Here is a 21,197-nt window from a genome sequence, read left to right on the forward strand (position 1 = left end):
GGAAAAGTGTTGATCACTGTGCTCTGTACATGGTAATGTGGTATCCTGTCTTCAAGCAGTGTGAGCACCATTGTAACGTGATTAAAACCCACTCTGGTAGGTTGAAGGGGGCCCTAGTGGCCACTTCCCATGGCAGTGACTATTTACAAGTTCACTGGCGTTTAGGTGACTTGAGTGTGGCGAGTCCCCCATCCTGCTCTGCACAGACCACCCACCCTCCCCTCCTTGACTTGCCACACAAATGAGTGGTTTCCAGAGTGGCCTGAGATACTCCCACTAGCTTCTCTGAATTACTGTGGTTGCTATACATTTTTAAGTAATTTTATATACTTTTTAAAAGCTAACTTTGAGCTTTAAAGCCCGGTGAGCCAGGGATATCTCCAGATGGAGGAAAAAAATCAGTTTGCTCTCTCCCCAACCTGTAGCCACTAGGGCCATAACCGTTGGCCTTTCCACACACATTTCTAGTCTCTTTAGATAGAGTCACAAGAGGTTGGAGCTAGCTAAGTATGACAGTAAGCTCCTAGAGGCCATAAAATATGGCTTCTAATTTTTCTCTCCATGTCCAAGCACAGTTTTCAACAAGCTCTTAATAAATCCTTGAATCTCCTAACAGTTAGAAGATGTCACTTGGAGGGACCATACCAAAGAAGAGTGTAGAATATGGGGCCAGTGAGCTCAAAAGCTTTGCAATTAGCATGGCAGGAATCGAGCCCCCAGGTGAATGCATCAGTCACAACAGGGGCTACATCAGAGCGGGTAGGTGGGCCACTCCAGATCTGTCTCCACTGTGAGAGTGTGGATTACACCGGCAGCACAGCAGAACGAGCGGAATAGCGATCGGTGACTTAGGTACATTCAAAGGATGTTGTAGAAATCTTGAAGTAGATTTCTATCGTACAGAGAATTTTCCTTATCTACACCACTGGATTTACCCGTCCTCCGTTCCCCACGTTTACTCCATCCCTGGCGTCTACTCAGTTTTCAGGCAAATCAAGGTCAGAATGAAGAGGAGATTTGGAGGGAAGTAAGCTAGATATTCAGGCTCCTGCAGTAATAGTCAATTATCGAATTCTCCAGAAGCGCCAACTCCTCTATTGTGAACTCCTCAGTTTTTAAGTATCTTTAGAAATCAGGTGATTCAGCGTTGGCCACAGCCAGCTGGCTATTTCCTGCTTTCTTATAAAAATCAGATGGTGAGATCCCAGGAGCTGGCTGGGGTTGTTAAAAGATAATCTTAAGCATTTTAACGCACATTATTCTTCATGCAGCTATGAGCCTTAACAGCCTCGAATCGGAATAGGACAGGAATCACACAGAAGAGAACTCAGCTTGCTGCCATCATCCTGCAGCCCTGAGACCCCGGCCAGATCTCCTGCTGTCCTGCGCAACTCCTGGCCACTCAGAGGCCACAGCAGCCTGAGCTGAGGATCAGGGCTGCAGGAAAAGCCATAGCTGAGATGCATTATCCTCACTTACTCTGAGTAGAGTGGATCCGAACCACAATAAAACAAAAGTTTTATCATTTACATCAAGGTTCATTCTGTGTGTTTTCTGACACGTTTGACATTATTTTGATGTATTTGTGTGCTGTAGCACTTTTCTTCCTCCTTCTCTACGCCTCACCAGCCATGTAACATGTCCCCATACCTGGTGTGCTCTTTGTACCTCTGGGGACGAAACGTTGGTCAACAGAATGTGTCACTGGCATTTTTCCTTGTTAACAGTATTGTTCCCCTGCATCACTAGAGACCCTGATGGACTCTAGAAACATTCATCAGGTAGTCCTTCAGATTTCTTATTCTGTGTGTGTGTGTCCGTGTTTGCCAAACTTACAAACTTATCATTTAGACCAACTTTTTAATTTTTTTTAACGCTGAAGGTGATTGATGATGCATTAACCGGTATCATTTGCCACGTTCTATCTTGGAGAAAGTAATTTATGCTGCCTGTTGGGCTGGCTGTAGGAACAATTTTGACTAAGTGCTTTCTAACATTAATCTAAACCAATCCTTGATTTAGAATCACCTCCTTTCTACTCCAAGACCGGCTTGGTTATAAAGTTTTTCACTGGGTGTCTTAAAACAGTGAAAATGCTTGTCTATAAATATAGTAAAGTGTCATTGTGATACATTAATCTTTCGTCTTTTCTTGCCTCTCCTGTTACAGGACTGTGAGTGGTAACATATCTGAAAAGTGTTTTATGGGATATGGGGTGCAACATTTTAAGCCAAGGAATTGAAAACGGGATATGAAACAAGAAGACAGGGGAGGGAGGGAGTTGATCAAGGTCATATCTGTATAATAAGAATTTGGTGGTAGAAAAGCCAGGAAAGGCAAGCTCGCATTTATAATGGGCAGGTGGCACTAGGAAGTGGTGAAAAACCTGCTGATCTCAGAAGACATGGATGGGAGTTCTTTGCCTCATAAAGTCATAAAATTATGAAGAAATTAGCGGAAGTTATAAGCTATGATGTTGAGCATCTGATGTGGCCATTTTGTTTACCCGCAAACGATTTCAGTGCCCAAGAGGGAGCAGGGTTAGGACAGTAACCTGAATACCCACATGGACGGGTTAGGACAGTAACCTGAATACCCCCATTATGCACGTTGAAATATGAAGCCCATTCATCATAAAACAAGACTAACGGTTTTTAAAGATACATTTTCAGAGGGTGTAAATAATGCGTAATTGAGAAAGTGTCCTGAGGCCATTTTGAAGGATGTGTTTGGAGGACGCGTTGTTTTCTGAGTGCTGCTGAGTGAGTGTAGACAAGCTCGCCCTCACGCTGGTTTCTCTTCTGTTTCAGCACATCAGGTCCACCCCTCTGGCCAGGCAGCACCTTCTTCAAGAGAAATGGAGCCCTTCTACAAGGTAGGTCTCTGACAGCCCCCCCTCCCCCTCCCCCATCCCCACACTACTCCTTCGCTCCTGGTGTCTGTCGGGAGAGTTCTGTCTGCTGCAGAGCGGGCCCTCTGTGACTGCTGTGGGATGGCTCTGTTTGTCCAGTTCTCTTTATTTCTTCCTACTGATGTCTCCTGGTTGATATGAACTGTTAATCTGAGATAAGACGGCTTCTTTGGTCTGTTGTCACTGGTCAGATTCCAGAAGTGGTCGGCTTGCTTTGGTGAAATTGGAATTACGTGGCAGTTAGGATGCAACGATAGCATCAATTGGACTGGTAAAATCAAACCCTATCGCGGATTTCCAGTGCCTGGGCTGTGAGGAATGCTGGGGGTGTTCTGGCACTTGGGTCATCGTGGAGATCCACCTGTTGCTTGCTGTACCCTGACGTCCACGTGTGCCTGGAAGGGTTACTGCGGTTTGTTCTGAGGCTCAGAGTTCAGACGCCCTCCCTCATCCCTGCAGGCGTCATTTGCAGGGGGGCATTCTTTCTGCTGTCCAGTCCATCCTCAGCTGCCTTGCGCGACTTCCTGTCCAATGCACTCAAGGAATTCAAACCGCCTTTCATCTCTACTTTTGCTGTCAAGTTTCTTTAAAAATGGCCAAAGTCGAAGAAGAACACAGAGCTAAAAATAGCAATGAGATGCACTCTAACTACTTGGAGAAAGTACTTTGGGGAGATGTCTGCTCTGCAGATCAGCTGGAATTGGCTGGCCCCCAAGTGTCTTCTGACTTCCCTTCCTCATTAGCCTCTCTTGATTGGCTGGGTGTCAGAGTGGCACAACTGGCCCAAAGCAGATGGATTTGGTTTTGCCAAGAGCTTTGAAACTGTACTGGGCTTAGGGTGAGGAGTTTCAGTGCATCTTGGTTGGTTTAGAGCTGTTACGCCTCTTTTCCCTAAAAGTTACACGCCCGGGGCCAGCCATGTGTGTGAAGGAGTAGGATATATATGTAGCTAAGAAAAGAGGCATTTATCTTCAGGTTTCCAGAGTAGCTCAAACAATTGTGAGAGATGTCATCACATTTGTGCTATTGTTTTCAAGGCCATACAATTGTATGTTGTCTTTTTAATAGCCTGTGAAATCGGGAACTTCAGAATTCCTTTACATCTTTGCTTGGTCCGGGTGAAATTTAGGTAGGTAGGTCTGATTAATCCTAATTTTAATGACCATCATAAATATCCTAAATATTTAAGAAAAAAAGGGAACTCCCTCCACTCTCAAAAATTAATACATAATTTTAAAAAAGTCTATTCTGTTCTCCCTTCAGAAAGTGTAAATGGAGACCTATTATGAGGAGCCTTTGGGTTTTTGCAAGTGGATTTCAAAGTTATGTGCATCCTTATTTTTCCTCTAGATCTGTAGCGATGGTATGAATATCATTCATGGTTGGATTATTTTCACAAAAGGCATTTTATTTACTTAGAGCATTTTCTTATAGGATTTTTATTCATTAAGTTCCACATTAGGGAAGATTTGCTCTAAGCATGTTAGTTTTGGGTTATTTCTGCAGGACAGAAGCATGAGGGAAAAATTGGTAAGGTTTATGAAATTGAGTGATTTCACCATGAGATTCTGTCTCATGGGTGGTAGACTTTTTTTCTTTTCTCATAGGGTTAACCATTCTCCTAATTACTCTAGGCATTGAGAACTAAATTATTACAGATTTCAGATGCTTCTTGAATCCACATCCAATTCAATACATCCCATTTACTTTTTATGTACATGTTAAAATCAGAAGTATCGTGGTGAGAATTCTGGAGTGTGGGTGGGGATTTGCTAATGTTTTTTTTTCCTGTTGTGTTTCTGCATTTGCTGTATCTGTATAGAGGGTTCACGAGACACTTACATTGTAATAAGGTTTTTTAAACTCTGTGTGTGTTCTTCTGAATTATTATTTTTTTAACTTTATTTTATTGATGTATAGTTGATTTACAATGTTGTGTCAGTTTCTGCTGTACAGCAAAGTGATTCAGTTTTATATATATATATATCTTTTTTATATTCTTTTCCATTATAGTTTATCACAGGATATTGAATTCAGTTCCCTGTGCTATACAATAGGACCTTGTTGTATATCCATTCGATGTATCATGGTTTGCCTCTGCTAATCCCAAACTCCCATTCCATCCCCCTCCCACCCCTCCTCCCCCTTGGCAACCACCGTCTGTCCTCTATGTCTGTGAGTCTGCTTCTGTTTCATAGATAAGTTCATTTGTGTCATATTCTTGTGTTCCTCTGGCGGGCAGTACTGGCTTATCAAGAAGTTGCTGATGCCCACGAACAAAAGTTTTACAGTAAAGATACTGGCATAGAAAGAAGGGAGCTGCCCAGTCATGGCAGAGGAAGGTTTAGTTTAGAATCAAGTAGAAGAAAATGTAGCTGATTTATGCTCACACTCTCACCTTTATACTTTGTATTTTCAATGTATGTCCACATTTTTTCTTTATGTCTAAAGCGAGCAGGAGGATGTTTGTCTAGATAATCAGACTAGGAAAGAGCTCTGTTAATAGGTTCCAGCCACAAGGATTGGGAGTGCAGGCCAGGAGGATCCCCTAAAAAACCCAGTTCCTAGAAGCAGGGTAGTAGGTGAAGCTTGGTCACACAGTGACACAGGGACCCAGCAACCGGCCAGCAAAGCCCAGCTGCGACCGTGGGCCCTGGCCACAAGCAGAACTGGCGAAACCGGACTGCACGGGGCCGGGGAGAACCTGCTCTGTGAAGTCACCCTACGGGTTGAGACTAAAAGAACCCAAAAGCAGCAAAATGAGCAGATGTGCCCCATTCCTTCGAGGACAGAGCCTTGTTTTTGACAGGAGGGAGGGAACGTGGGCCTGTCACTTCTTGGGAGAGTTGACACTTGTACAAGGCCTTAAAAAGTAAATAGATGGGGGTGGTGCCAGGAGGGAAACAACCAGAGCACACGGGCACGAGAGGACCACAGGTAGAGAGAGCGATGGGGACTCTATGGGGTGGATGCAGAAATGAGGGCTTTGCGGGCACTTTGGAATAATGACATCATCACGCACTCCAAGATGTTTTTCAGAAGAAAGCTGAGATTTCCAAAGAGGAAGTAATGGAAGGTAAAACCTGAAATCAGTGGAACAGAATGACCTAATTGGTACAGTGGGGAACCGATGTGTATTGTCTAATAGTTGTTTGCTTTATAAGCTGTTGAGCAGAGAGGTAGTATAGTTATTTTTTTCCAGCGTAAAACCAATTGCAAGAATTAACCGGAAGCACTCAGGGTCCTGTTGAGGGCGGCCTCTGGGTTTCGGTTCTTGCAGATTCACTGGCAAGAGGGCCTGCTGAATCGTCTTGCAGTTTTGAGGATAATGGGGTAAGATTTGGTTTGGATTACAGCAGGCATGGGTACTTAACATAATTGGTCATTTCATCAATTCACAGTATTTATTTTATTTTAAATGCCATTTAGGCTGCTAGAGACATTTTAGTATGTTAGCAGTTTCAGTGGGTAGAGAGCACTTCAGATCTTGTACAATAGTAACCTAGCTGATTGCCAGAAGGGGACAAACCCTTCGTTAAAAGGGGACCCAGGATGGGGCCCAACAGCTGAGTGTGGCTTATTCAGAGGCCTCAGGAGTGGCCAGCTGACAGGTGTCCCCAACTGTCTCCTCTGCCTGTCTCTGTGTGTCTTGGTGACAGTCTCTGTGTGTGAAATACATTTTTTTAACCATCTTTTTTTTTTTAATTTTTACTAGAGTATAGTTGATTTACAATGTCGTGTAAGTTTCAGGTGTACAGCAAAGTGAATCAGTTATACATATACACATAGCCACTCTTTTGTAGATTCTTTTCCCATATAGGCCATTACAGAGTATTGAGTAGACTGTCCTTGTGAAGTACATTTTAAAATTTCTTAGGTTATAATATCTCTTATTTTCTTAATTAAAAGAGTAAACTGGGCTTCCCTGGTGGCACAGTGGTTGAGAGTCCGCCTGCCGATGCAGGGGACACGGGTTCGTGCCCCGGTCTGGAAGGATCCCACATGCCGCAGAGCGGCTGGGCCCGTGAGCCATGGCAGCTGAGCCTGCGCGTCCGGAGCCTGTGCTCCGCAACGGGAGAGGCCACAACAGTGAGAGGCCCGCGTACCGCAAAAAAAAAAAAAAAAAAAAAAAAGAAGAGTAAACTATTGTAAGTTTTCTTCCAAACTCCCTGGCCCCAAACTCCCCCCTCTCCTTCTGCCACATAGACACACATATTCCCTTCACCCATCAAACTTAAAATTAGGTTACTTTATTTAAACATCACCCTTGGATGAATTATTTTAATGAGTCAGTGATTCCTAATTAAAGACATTCCTCACCTCTGGTCTGACCCTTCAGCGTCTGCCCCTGGAGGGTGCATCCCCCAGCCGCACATGGCATCGCTGCTCTTGCTCGCATCATTTCTTCTACTAAGAGTTGCTACGAGCTGCCGCCCATCCGATCCGCCACGTCTGCCCCACTTTGGCCTTCATAGGCTCTATAGGCCTCCAAGCTCCCCACGGAGTTCTGTTCAGAGAGAAGCTGCTGCCTGTACAGCTCTGAGCCAGCTGACCATCTGGGCCTACCCACACTGCCCCACCTGCAAGCATTTCATTAGTCTTTGTCTCTGTGTGTCAGGCACTGGATTAGGCTGGAACCTCCCTGGGAGGCCCAGGGACTGCCCCTCCACCACTGACCGCCCGTCCCGGGGTCAGACCACACGTCCCAACCCTTCTTGCAAAGCAGCTCAAGCCCTGATGCCACCACAGGTCATGCAGACCTGCCCAGTTAGCAACCCCCTGGCAGCCTTCCGGGCCCTCCCTCCACTTTTCTCCTCTCCATCCCTCCTGTATGGGGCCACTAATTATTATTAACTCTATTCCCATAGGATGCAGGGGTGGAATTCAAAGAAATTCCCTAGCACGCATAGCAGATGCTTATTTCTTTTCACTCCTGACAGCCCCCTGGATGAGCTAATGAAATGGAAAGAAGACCTTCCAGGCCTTTTCAGTGCACAGAGCAGGACTGAGCTGCCGCAGGCCCGAGAGCAGACAGGGGAAAGGAAACCAGCTCTTCTGCTGTCAGATGCACGTTGCCCCCACGAGCGCACAGATGTGCTCGCCACTGGTGTGACACATGCAGGAAGTTGATTATGCCCAGTAGATGACCTGCTTTGGGGAATGCCAGCTTCCCAAGTTCTAGGCCGGCTTCATGCACTTACTTTCCTGGGAGTCCTATTATGTACCGCCCACTCTCCACAACCCTTACGCCTTATTCTCTCCCGCAGCTCCGCAGTGGGTTTTTTCTGGTAAAATGTATGCAGTACCTCCCTTTGGTTGTGTTTGGGGCTGTGAAAGGCTCAGCAGCAAGTAGTCAGTATATCAGAAACGAGTTTTCGTGGAAAGGAGCCTTGGATTACCAGTGAGGGGACCTGGCTGTGGTCCCAACTCTGCCACTTGGTAAACTCTGACCTTGGGCAAAACTCAGGCATCCCTAGGGTTTCGTGTTCTTGCCTGTGAATTAAGGAGCGGACCTCAGGAGTGGCAGGGGTTTCCTGTGGATTACAGCTCTGATGAGCCATACTAACAACTTCTCTAAAGTGGGTCGAGGACTTTCCTGGTGGTCCGGTGCTTAAGACTCCGTGCTTCCACCGCAGGGTACACAGGTTTGATCCTTGGTTGGGGAAGATCCTGCATGCTGCGACCAAAAAAAAAAAAAGAAAAGAAAAAATGAAATATAGTAAAGTGGGTCAAAATGGTTTCGAGGCATAGCTCAGCGGGAGCAGTGCCACCTTCAGCCAGCAGTGTCAGCGGATGGCCCACGGAGAGGAAACAGGGTGACGGCTCCCTGGGTGTATCTTGACCCTTGAACAAACCCTTTCTCGTGGATCGTAGGGAGGCAACATACTACAGATTTGGACAACTTGGAAAGGACCCATCTTGGCCTCGTGGGCACCTGGCTTAACCCTCTCTGTGGGGGTAATAATAAACATGCTTGCCGTATGGGGTTCCTATAGGGCTCAATGAATTCATATCAGTAAAGCCCTGAGAACAGGCTAAATTCCCAGAGTCAGTTATTATAACATTTTACAAAACTATGAATCTTAGGAAAGCAGGGCTAACATCCTCTGAACGTGGTGTCCCTGTGTTATTTCTCTTCTCTGCTAAAATTTCCCTTGTCCATTTGTTGGGCCTACTGATTCTCAGAACAGGGCAAAAGACGGGATAGCCCGGATCCTTTTGGATTTATACGTGGATCTGAAAGACAACTTGTTCAACTCTTTATATCAGATTCCTTTCAAATAGGACTGCTTCCTTGTGAGGTTCCCCCAGCTCACAAAGACTGAGTTATACCCCTTGCTGTACAGTTGTACATAGCCAACAGGTGCATAGATAACCACGCAGAAAAGCACGGATTCAGCACCACGTCAGCCCAGCTTTAAATCCCTGTCTCTTTGGGCACCAGCTGTTTGACCTTGGGCCTCAGATTCAGTTGTCTGTAAAATGGGGCTACGAGTTGTGCTCCCCAGAATCTTGGCAGAGATTAAAGGAGGGTGTGAACGTGGAAACATTTGTCCAGTCCAGAGCCTGGCCTGGCACCTCACAGACACTTAATAAGGAGTGGAGTTAACCTTTGACTCTGTGCCCGTTAATCCTGGCCGGTGTATTCAGGGTGAAAGGTTCCAAAATTCCTTAAAGGAGCCGTCTCCCAGCAAAAGCCCCTCCTGTGCGTGATGTCCACGCACACTGCCAGCCTCGCCAGTGTTTCCTTTCTGATGGAACCAGGGTGTCTGCGTGGCCTGGGTCTCTAGTCCAGGCGCTTCCTTCTTTCTGTCCATCAACACACAGACTGAAGGCTTTGTTCGGTTTACCCTGCCCCTCCCCTACATTGCTTTCCCATTTGGTTGCCGCCTCTGGGCTCTTTGGCTTCTTTCATCTAATCTGCTCCACAAGCTGACTCTTTTGTCCATTTTGCAAAGAGGGCATCCGCCTAATGCATAAATCTCTTGATTCTTGCCCCCAGGCACACCCGTTTCAAAAAAAAAAAAAGCAACAGTAATAACAGAAAGGAAACAAAAAAAAAACCTCTCTACTTTCCCCCCAGTGCTAATTGCCTTCTGTCTTTGTTTGGCCTGCAGAAGCCCTTTGGTTTTTCGGAGGAGCTCTTATCTCTTGGCCTGTTTGTCTTATTGTTCTGCCCTGAGTTATTTGTAAAGATATTTATGTAATACAGTAGTAAAGTCACCTGCCTATTTTTGTTTACCATCGAGTGAAGTTAAACGGCTGCTGCTCTGTTCTTCTCATCACTCAGGTTCTGTGCGGTCACTGAGAACATGCTCTTAAGTTACTTAAAAACTGTAAGGAAATGCAGTTTTATTTTATTTTTACCCCCATCGTTTTTTTTATTGAAGTGTAGTTGTTGTACAATATTATATGTTACAGGTGCACAGTATAGTGCTTCACAATATTTAAAGCTTATACTCCATTTATAGTTATTAGAAAGCATTGGCTGTATTCCCTGTGCTATACAGCATATTCTTGTAGTTTATTTTGTACCTAATAGTTTATACCTCTCAATCCCCTCCCGCCTTTCCTCTCCCCACTGGTAACCATTGGTTTGTTCTCTACATCCGAGTCTGCTTCTTTTTTGTTATATTCACTAGCTGGTTGTATTTTTCAGATTCCACATGTAAGTAATACCATACAGTATTTGTCTTTGTCTGACTCAGGAAATGCAATTTTAAAAGAAGCCTTTGATAGAATTCTGACCTTCACTGTTTTTTTCCCCCCCTTAATTTATTATTATTTATTTATTTATTTTTCGCTGTGTTGGGTCTTTGTTGCTGTGTGTGGGCTTTCTCTAGTTGTGGCGAGCGGGGGCTACTCTTCATTGCGGTGTGCAGGCTTCTCATCACGATGCCTTCTCTTGTTGCGGAGCACAGGCTCTAGGCGCGTGGGCTTCAGTAGTTGTGGCATGTGGGCTTCAGTAGTTGTGGCTCACAGGCTCTAGAGCGCAGGCTCAGTAGTTGTGATGCACGGGCTTAGTTGCTCCGCGGCATGTGGGATCTTCCCAGACCAGGGCTCGAACCCGTGTCCGCTGCATTGGCGGGCAGATTCTTAACCACTGTGCCACCAGGGAAGCCCTTCACTGTCTCTTGGGAATCCAGATTTGCCCCAACTTCCCAGTGTCTGCAGCCTGACATGGACTCTCCACCAGCCAGATAGCCCGTGTTTTCCTATCTGACTTTAATTTCAGCCAGTCTCTGTACCATTGTCCATAGAAACCCTTTTCATGAAAATCCAGTGTTGTACTCGGCCCTGTAGACAGAAATAGGGAAGCCAGCAGGAACTGCTAGCTTTACCAGGGACCTGGCATTGAGCGCTTCCTCTGGGCCAGGCCCCTGCCGGGTGGGTGGGTGCAAGCTGGTTCTGCTGTTTCCAGAGGAAGGTGGAAACTGGGGCAGGAGTTTAGGAGATGGAGGGCAGGGCCGGAGAGGGAGTTTTAGAAGTTGTCAATCCAGAAATGACCGTGGAAGTTACGAGCCTACATGAGATTTTCAGGGGGTTATAGAATGAAGAAGAGGGGAAAGCTCCATGTTGAAGACCTAGATTTGTGATAGAAAGAGGAGTGCAGCTGACAGCAAGCAACCATGGCATCAAAGAAGCCGCTCAGTCAGAAACTGGAGGAAATCACTGAAATGAAGGGAAAGAGTTTCAGAGAGAGGGGACTGGGCAAGAGCATCCACTCTGCAGAGAAGCCAGTGGGGGCGTGGGGGGGATGGATGGGGCTGAAGAAAAGCCACCTGTGGGCTCTGATGATTAAAGTGGCACTAGGGCCTTCGGGGCACGACCGCTAATCTTCTGTCTCTATGGACCTGCCTGTTCTGGACGTTTCACATAAATGGAATCAGACAGTAAGTGACCTTTTGTGTCTGGCTGTATATATTCTTTACACTATTCCTATATTAGCTTTATGCCTTAGGTATTATTACTCCCGTTTTGCAGATGGGAAAAATAAGGCCTGGAGCAACTGTGCTGCTCAAGGTCACAGAGCCAGGATCAGAAACCTGGACTCACACTCATCTTTGGCTCAAAATGGCATCAGTATTTCTAAACAGCTTTGCACTTTAGGTGTTTAGACAGACAGTCTGCTGTGTTTTGCAGACTGGGGCTGGGGAGAATCCAGTTATAATGCTTAAAAGCAATTTATAACGACGAGACAAAAAGATGGAAGTGAATGCTTGTCTTCTTTTGTTTGAGTAGTTAAGAGGCTTCCTTTCTTCTTTTGTCCCCTCACATGACTATTGTAAACAGCTAACTTTAAGATATTTTAAAGGCTGAGGAAAGAGAAAGGGAAATCCTGAAATTAGTCATTCAAAGATTAATGCAATGAGAGGGCGTAATTCTTAACAGAATGAATATTTTATTTGAGTGTATCTGAATTTTGTACTAGGAAATAGAGAGATAAAGATAGTTTTACACGGATTACAACTCAGCAACAGGAATATTTCCTTATAGTTTAGTTTTTGGAGCATTTAAAAATGTTTTCCTTGTCTATTAAATTGTATCATATAGATGATAAAATAAAAAGATTAGACAACTTTGGATCGTATTGTACTGCAGAGCCTGCTTTTATCAAAGTGCTCAATCTTAAAATACAATTGAAAAAGTCAGCCCCCTTGAAGTCCTGTTTAACCGTGCGTGGATGGAAGTTTAGAAATATCTCAATACAATTGCCAAGAGGCTTGCAATGAAGAAGAATTTTTTAGAGTAGACGAAGGGAAATGTTCACATTACAGTTTCAGAAGTGAACTTGAAAGCATCCACCTGTAAACTGCAAGAGGTCAAGTTTGTGTTCTTGTTTGGTTCCCTTGACGACCAAAAGGTGTGGCTCAGAACTCCTGGGTAGTACTGGCTGCAGTGCATGTGATAGGTCAGGAGTGTATGGCGGTGTGTGTGTGTGTGTGTGTGTGTGTGTGTGTAGGTAGATGTGACTCCCCTGCCAACCCCCTGCCCCTCTTCCTCTGGTGTTTCCATCCCACAAAAGACGGTATGAGGATAAAAGACCTCAGTTCTCAATTCAGGCCTTCTTGGATCCATTCCCTGCCTTGCTGCCTAATTGCTGTCTGACTTTGGGAAAGTTATGTAAACTTCTTTGAACTGCTGTAAAATGCAAAAATACCAGTCTTGCAAGATGAGTATAATTATATGTGAAGATTAGATGACAATCTGTGTATTGTCCCTGGCACTTAGTAGGTGCTGCAGGTGTAGCTGCCACGGCCACTACTTTCCCTCCAGGGGAGGCAGCGTGACTGGGAGAGAAGAGTATGGATCTCGGAGCTGGCCAGTCTTGGGTACAAAGGCCGACCTCTGCCGTCCACCAGCTGCGTGATTTCAAGCAGCTTATCCGATTGTTCGAGCCTTTCCAGCCAGTAAGACAGATAGTAGTGCTTCATGGGATTTTGTGAGAATTACAGTCGTGTATGTACAGGGCTGGCACAGGGCCTGGTGATCATTGTGTTCAGTAAATAGGATTCATTATGTTTATGATAGCATTTCTGCGATTTCCTAAGGTTTTCAATTCCTTCCACCCCCAGACAACAACATAAAAAAAAAAAATCCTTGCCCAGTTGAACTGATGTTATATCTTCAGGAATGTTTAAGACTGTTTTCAGCCTCTCTGAAGCTCCTGCTACATGAAGGCAAATGTCTACAAGATATGCACAGGAGGAGGAGAACTTGAGCCCTCACCAGCTGTTCTCACGGACGCTTTTGAGTGACTAAGATCTTGCAGAAATATGACACAAAAAAGAAGTTTCCTTGGGGATGGTTTGGAATAGTTTGTGATCTGTATTCCTGTTTCTTCCTCTTAGTGTCTTGATGGTGCCAGAATACGAACTATTTGCAAAGATGCGTTTCAAAGATGGGAGGGAGGGAGAGGGAGAGAAAGAAGGAGAGACATACTGGCAGTGATAAAGAACTTTAGAACTTCATTTAAAGGATCTCGCTGAGCTTGTCCCCTGCTCCATGGTCACTGTAGCACACATGGTTGGCCCCTCTTTGGGCTGTGATTTTTTTTTTTAAGCGGCGTGCTCAGGATGACCGCATTCTGCTTATTGGATACACCTTGCAGGGAGGTGTTAGAACCACAGGTCCGTGCCTGATGACACCTGCCAGTAGGGCTACTCTAACCCAGTGTCTTGGCTGTGGAGTCATTTCCTACACGTTGGACAAGATTCTGAGGACATTGTGACAAGAGACCAAAAGCCTGTGACATGTAGAAAGGCCAGTTCTGTATTTAGCATTTGTGTGTACCATAGTTCTCAGACTGAGAGACTTCCTTTTTTAAGTTTTGCCATGGTTGGGAAATGAAACAATTATGCATGAAGTTTTCACTTTTAAACTTTTGCAGCTGTTGTGGGCCCTAATTGGGGTGCTCACGGGGACGGCATGGGTACCAGTAGCCATATCAGGGCATCAGTGGCATCTTTCTTCTCTTGTGGGGCCCACTGTTCGCTCCCCCAACATGATATTGCAACATAATATTACAAATGAGAGGCGCCAACTTTTTACAGGAGCTCCCTGGCCTCGGCGATTGGTTGAGACAGGCACATGACCGAGCCCAGGCCAGAGTTCTACTCTGGTCTTTCTTCTCTTGGGTATGGGAGCTCTAAAGCATGTGCTGTCGTCACAAGGCCTTCCATGTATCAATAGAATTGACCAGTGTACAAGAAATGGCACCAGCGCAAAGAAGCAGAGACAAGGGACCACTCTACTACGGTCCTTCCTGTGGTTCGATTAGATGAGCTCATAAATTCTCCCTTTTACTTGACCCAGCTTGACGTGGGTGTTTTTGTCTGTGTGTGTATGTGTACATCCAAGAGTCCTAACTAATAAAGAATCTCGATAAGTGAATAGCATCCATTCAGCTAAATGTATATCACTGATGATTTCTGTGTGTCAGTGAAATTCCAACCTCCCCATTGTCCTGGGAGGCCCACTTAGTGGTTTGGCTGTCATTTGAAAGCAGATGAGCTCGGAGAGCTTTCCGGAGATGGTGACTTGAGTTAAACAAACAAAGTAGGATCGTGGTAATAATAATACCTATTCTCTGTCCCCCAACTCAGCGTTGCCTTTGGTGGGAATAGGCTCGGAGAGGCTCAGATTGAATTTACAAAGTGGCTGCCTGCAGCCTCTTGGGCTACAAACTTTGACTCTAGCGTTTTCCCAGTGTTCCCAGAAGAAGTTACGAACAGCACTGTAATTAGACCAGCTTGGATCACATGACCACCTGGAACCAGCACTGTAATCCGAGGAATGGGAGGCGCGGGTTGGGTTACACGGGGGGTGGAAGCATCACTTGGAAGCACATGGACGGATGGGGAGATGGAAGGGTCTCCAGATTGCAAGTCAGGGTCAGTTCCCAAAGAGGGGGAAAGGAGCTGTCCATGACAACAGCACAACCATTTTAAAAAACGAGGCAATGGACAAGAAAGCGTTAGGTCACATATGCAAGTATTCGTGGCCATCCAGTGGAAGGTCAAAGGCTGAGTGCACATCTTCCCCTTTGAGACTCTTCCGGCTTTCTTTGCACGAGAAGGGCCATCATCCACGGGTGTACAGGTGCCAAGGTCTCAGGGCATATGGTGGTGTCGGTCAAGTTAAGTAATTTTGCAGAGGCCCAGGATCTTAGGCAATGATGACATTCACCTTTCCTGGCAAAGTGGGGGTCGGTGGAATGCATTACTTTAACCAGACTTGCCTCATTGGTGATAAAGGAGAGGAAGAAGATGGGATACAACTTCCCTTCGTTGAGGATTAACCTTGAGCAACCAACCTCGGGATGTCTGAGAAGTTCTCTTAGCAGCCAGAGTTGATCCCCAGGGTCCTCACTTCAGAATACAAGATGCTTGGACAGTTCATGTATTCATCAGCTAGGGCGGCCACAACAAAATACCTCAGACCGAGGGGCTTCTGCCACACAGATTCATTTTCTCACCATTCTGGAGGCTGGGAGTCGGCAGGCTTGCTTTTTCCCGGGCCTCTCCGTGGCTTGCAGGTGGCCACCCTCTCACTGTGTCCTCACATGGCCTCTTCTTTGTACGTGTGCTTCCTCTGGTCTCTCCCTCGTCTTAGAAGGACACCAGTCCTATCGGATTTGGGCCCTGTTAGGGTCCTGTTGCATTAGAGCCTCACCCTTACTTCCCGTTTAATCTTAATTACCTCTTTAAAGGCTCTGTATCCAAATTCAGTCATATCGGGGGTTAGAGTTTCAACATATGAATTGGGGGAGGGAGACACAGTTCAGCCCATAATAGTGAATTACACGCATATATTTCACGAACATTCCTTGATTTTCTGCAATGTGCCAGCTACCCTAGCTGTGACATCGCAGTCTAGCTGGGAGACAGAACCACTAAGAAGCCTGGGTGGTTTGTGCCACTGCAGAAGGGCTTAGATTCTGGGAGGAGGAAGTCAGGAGTCAGGGAACACTTCGCTGAGGGGTGCTGCTCGTGCAGTGCAAGGCTCTTGGCCCTGCAGCTCCTAAATCTGCCCATATGGACTCCTTGACACGGTTAACTGTGCCCTTCTCCATCACAGTGTTGCTCCGGGCCTCAGTACCAAAGATGCGTCACATTACATCAATGGCGGAAACGCTCACTTAGCCAAGCTTACAAAGTCACGAAACCCACCCCAAAGGCACAAGTCATTAACAAGTGCACAGACAGTCATATGTGACGTGCGTGGCTTCGAAAGCAGTGGCGAGATACGATGATCCAGGATGGAGATGGGAAAGTCACCATGTCCGTTTCAGGTAGCTTTCCTAATTCCTTGCAGGAAAGAAGATGGGGAGGTGAAAGAAAGGTGTTCCGGGCAGAATTGTGGGGAGATTCTTAGAAAGGTAGTAGAAGATCGGTTTGACTCTGAGGTGAAGGGAGTGGCTAGATAGTGGCATTGGGCTGGATGGTGCAATTTAAATCTGGAAACCAGCCGTATAAGGAGGGGTCAAGAACTAAGAGCCAACAGTCATAAACACCGGAAGCTCCTGCAGGATGGTACCCATCATATCACACGATCACAGCAGAAGGTGGTCAGGGTGACTTGGGTCGTAGTGGTCATCGCTGGGCTGAAGCCAGAAAAAGATGCAAGCAGCTTTGCTGAAGAGGTGAGAGGAGAGTGGCAGACCCAGAAGTAGCTTGGGTGGAGGTGAGGTGTGCGGGGCGACTGGGCAGGTGAGAGAGGTGTTAGAACCTCACATACCATTAGGCTGGGATGCTTTGCATTTCTCTCATTACCCAGTCTACTTAGGAAAAATAATAATAATCACATCTTAAATCGGTATAATTTGAAGAGTAATTGGGTAATGAAAATCCAGTTCAGAGCCAGAGATGGAGCCTCTTCCATTTCACTTGCTGGTTTGCAACTTAATTTTTAAAATTAAGATACCTCTAACGAGTCTCAAAATTGTTCAAAATCCAAAATATAGTGAGGGGAAGATAAGATGCTGAGTGAGAAAATGGATTCATGTCAAAACCCGCCATACTGTGTGTGTGTGTGTGTGTGTGTGTGTGTGTGTGTGTGTGTGTGTGTGTGTGTTGAGGGTAAGGGGGGCGCTCAGGGGTGGGATAGTTCTTCTCTATATAAGGACATTAACTACAAATGGCATTTGTTGGACATGTGAATCAATGAACTGGGAGAAAAATGGGATCGTCTAGAATAGCTTTTATACTGCAAAACTGAGCTTGGCATTGGAGGGACCTGACTTTGAATACTGACTCTGACAGCCCCTCATAATCAATCTCTCGCTCGCTCGCTCTCTGTCTCTTTCTCTCTCTCTCTCTCTCACACATACACACACACACACACACAGCTGCACGTTCATTTGCATATGTTCTTCTTGGCTTGCTCAGATACTCAGCCTTGAGCTTCTGTTTCTCCATCTGTAAGATCAGGAGGTTACCACCTAGCTCTCAAGAAGTAAATGAAATCACGTGCAAGCCAGTGTGCTTTGTGGTCCTGACGGTGTGGTCACCTGGGCTCAGTGTTGCCCCAGCCAGAGCTCACAGGGAAGGTGGGCAGAGAGAAATCAAGTTACGGTTCTCCTTGGGGTGTGAGGTAGTGACTGGAGGGGGTAGAAGGGGGCTCCTGAGGTGCCAGTTTGGTTACCTGGGTGCTGGTTACCAGGGAAAATTGTTTGTAAAAATTCACTGAGCTGGACACAGATGTGGACTTTGCTGGGTATATGTTACTTCAGTCAAAAGTTTCAAAGATGATTCGGCAACAAAAATTTCATTACACCTGCTTGACTTCAGATTATTTTTTATGCATATGTAGTGAACCTCAGAATTCTTACATGATTCAAAAAATGAGATTGTCATAGATTTTATTAAATCAATGTATTAAATTAAAGCTGGGTGAAACAAAATAATGAGAATTTCTCTCACAATTCAGGCGTGTTTTATTAAGGCCCACTGAACCTGCTTTTTATTGATATCGTTAATACAATATTTAGATTCCATTTTGAACGTGCCAGCTGGCAAAGATTACTGTAATGTCCATCTTTTCCGAGACTGGGTGGTTATTTTTTAACACTCATAACCAGAGAGTTAGGTTCTTAAATGTAGATTAAGATGAATCTGTGTGACTATAAGTGACATTAGAAAAATAAATGAAAGCTCTTTATCAAAAACTTTGAGTAGGTCTTTGCCAAAACACATAGGAGACTCATGTAAAAGTGTAAAAGTTTACCTAAACAAAAGTGGTTTTTCTTTCCATCATAGTGTCTTGATGGATAAATACGTCGGTAAAGTAATTGATGTAGAAATCATTATTTAAACCTTGAAACTTCCTAGCAAGCATTTTGCTAGTGGAGAAAACGTGTTTGAAAACTTTTGAGATTTAAAAACAAGCAGGCCAGGGTCAGGGTGGTAGGGGTGCAAACTGGGTGAAAGGGTCAAAAGGTACAGACTTCCAGTTATAAAATTAAAAAGCCTTGGGGTGTAGTGTACAGCATGGCGACTATTTAATAATACTGCATTGTATGCTTGAAAACTGCTAAGAGAGTAGATCTTAAGTTCTTATCACAAGAAAAACAACTGTAACTGTGTGGTGATGGAGATTAACTATACTTACTGTGGTGATTATCTCACAATATATACAAATATCAAATCATTACATTGTACGCCCGAAACGAATATAATGTTACACATCTATTATATCTCAATTAAAAAGAAAAATAAAAACAAGCCAGGCCAGTTACACTGAGATTTGTAAGCTTCCAGTGGAATAGGAAATAACCAAGATCTTTTTCAACTGATAGCACGTAGAATTGTGGTTGTACCTTGAAGGCTGACTTAGAAGAGAGGACCCTTCCTCTGGAGCATTTGTTGAAATGATTAAGGTGTTCAGGAAAGCCTGTCAGACCACTGAACCATTTGTTATCTTCAATTAAACTCTAAGTCTTTACATCGGCCCTTTTGTAAATACTGTCTAAGTGGCTACTGCTGCCTCTTAAATTTTCAAATCTTCTAAGAATGTGTTGTCATAATAATAATAATAAACCATAGCATCATTTTTATGTTACTGCTCAGACCTAGATTTTGTCTTGTGTGTTCCCAAGCCAAAGGCTGTGATACTCCCCTATTTCAGGGACAGAGGGAATCTCAGATATGTCTGTATTTGTTTTTCCCCAAAGAGTTAAGGCAATACTACAGTATGCTTTCTGTTTTTCAGCAAAGCTTAAGTACCTGACGCTCTGACTGTGATTAGTTTAACTGTCGAGAGTCTGCACGTTACAAGTATACTTTGCTTTATTGTGCTTCGCAAATATGGTGTTTTTTACAAATTGAAGGTCTGTGGCAGCCCTGCATCAAGCAGTTTTATTGACACAGTTGTTTCCAGTAGCATTTGCTCACTTCATGTCTCTGTGTTTTGGTAATTCTTGCAATACTTCAGACTTTGTCATTATTATTATATATGTTATGATGATCTGTGAACAGTAATCTTTGATGTTATTCCTCCGACTTGCTGAAGGCCCAGATGATGGTTAGCATTTTTTAGCAATAAAGTATTTCTTAGTTAACATATTGCATACTTAAGAGACAACAGTAGAATGTAAACATAACTTTTATCTGCACTGGGAGACCAAAAACTTCTTGTGACTGAGCTTTATTGCGGTATCAGCTTTTTTGCGGTGGTCTGGAACCGAACCCGCAGTATCTCTGACGTCTGCCTATAAATATTTCTGAAGGACTTTCTTCACTCCTGTAGTCATTTATACCAGGCTTTGAAGTATCAGTAGTGTGGCTTATATTCATACCCTACATCAGGTGTTCTGCTATTTTTATCTCAGTGATAGTGCAAGAAAGTACACACCCTTAGTTTTGGGGTCGCATCACAGTACAAAATTAAGTTGTGGGAGTGTCTGCGTGTGTCTCTTACGTGACTTAGCATATGTTTTCTGTCCGAATTTGTCCTCATCCTCCCCTCTTGTCTAATTAAAAAGTACTTGCTTCCTTGTTCGGAACAAGGTAATTTTGTATTCGGGACTTATTTTGGCGATACCAGCGGAGTGCCACAGATCACACAGGCCTCCAGTTTGCACTTGGTGCGCTTATGCAGGAACCAACTAGAGCCATGGAATTTCGGAGCTGGAAGGTTTCCTAGACACCCAGCTGGCCACACCCTCAGTGAGCAGACAGGTAAGCTGGGCCCAGGGAGTCCAGGATCTCTGGGTCACAGGGCAGATTGGTGGCAAAAGCAGCCCTCCCCAGGCCAGGCCAGCTCTCCTTTTCTGCCATCCTTGCAAATTGGAGTAAACTCCCCTTCTCTTCCTGGTATGCTCAGAGGTATGGAAAGGAAGGAAGGAAATCCCAAAGGGCATTGCATAATCGAAAGCAGTAATATAAAACGGATGCTTCTTCCTTATCACACTGGCACCAGTCCTGGCCTCGGATCCCAGCTTTTCTTTATTTTTTTTCTAAATTTATTTTATTGTAGTATAGTTGATTTACAATGTTGTGTTAATTTCTGCTGTACAGCAAAGTGATTCAGTTATATATATTATACACACACACATGCACACGCGCGCACACACACACACACACACACACATTCTTTTTCATATTCTTTTCCATTATGCTTTATCACAGGATATTGAATATAGCTCCCTGTGCTACACAGTAGGACCTTGTTGTTTATCCATCCTATATATAATAGTTTGCATCTGCTAATACCAAGCTCCCATTCCATCCCTCCCCCACCCCACCCCCTTGGCAACCACAAGTCTGTTCTCCATGTCTGTGAC

At 44.8% G+C, this 21,197-nt stretch overlaps 1 protein-coding gene across 13 annotated transcripts in view; it reads left to right on the forward strand.

Moving 5' to 3' along the window:
- Positions 1-21,197, forward strand: part of FOXN3 (forkhead box N3) — a 405,842-nt gene that overhangs the window by 280,069 nt on the left and 104,576 nt on the right. For all 13 annotated transcript variants that reach the window (XM_073800140.1, XM_073800137.1, XM_019919459.3 and 10 more), the window contains one exon: positions 2,811-2,875. In XM_073800140.1, coding sequence (XP_073656241.1) covers positions 2,811-2,875 — 65 coding nt within the window. The remainder of the gene's footprint in view (positions 1-2,810; positions 2,876-21,197) is intronic.

This window comes from Tursiops truncatus, chromosome 2 (genome assembly GCF_011762595.2).
Source record: "Tursiops truncatus isolate mTurTru1 chromosome 2, mTurTru1.mat.Y, whole genome shotgun sequence".
NCBI lineage: Eukaryota > Metazoa > Chordata > Mammalia > Artiodactyla > Delphinidae > Tursiops > Tursiops truncatus.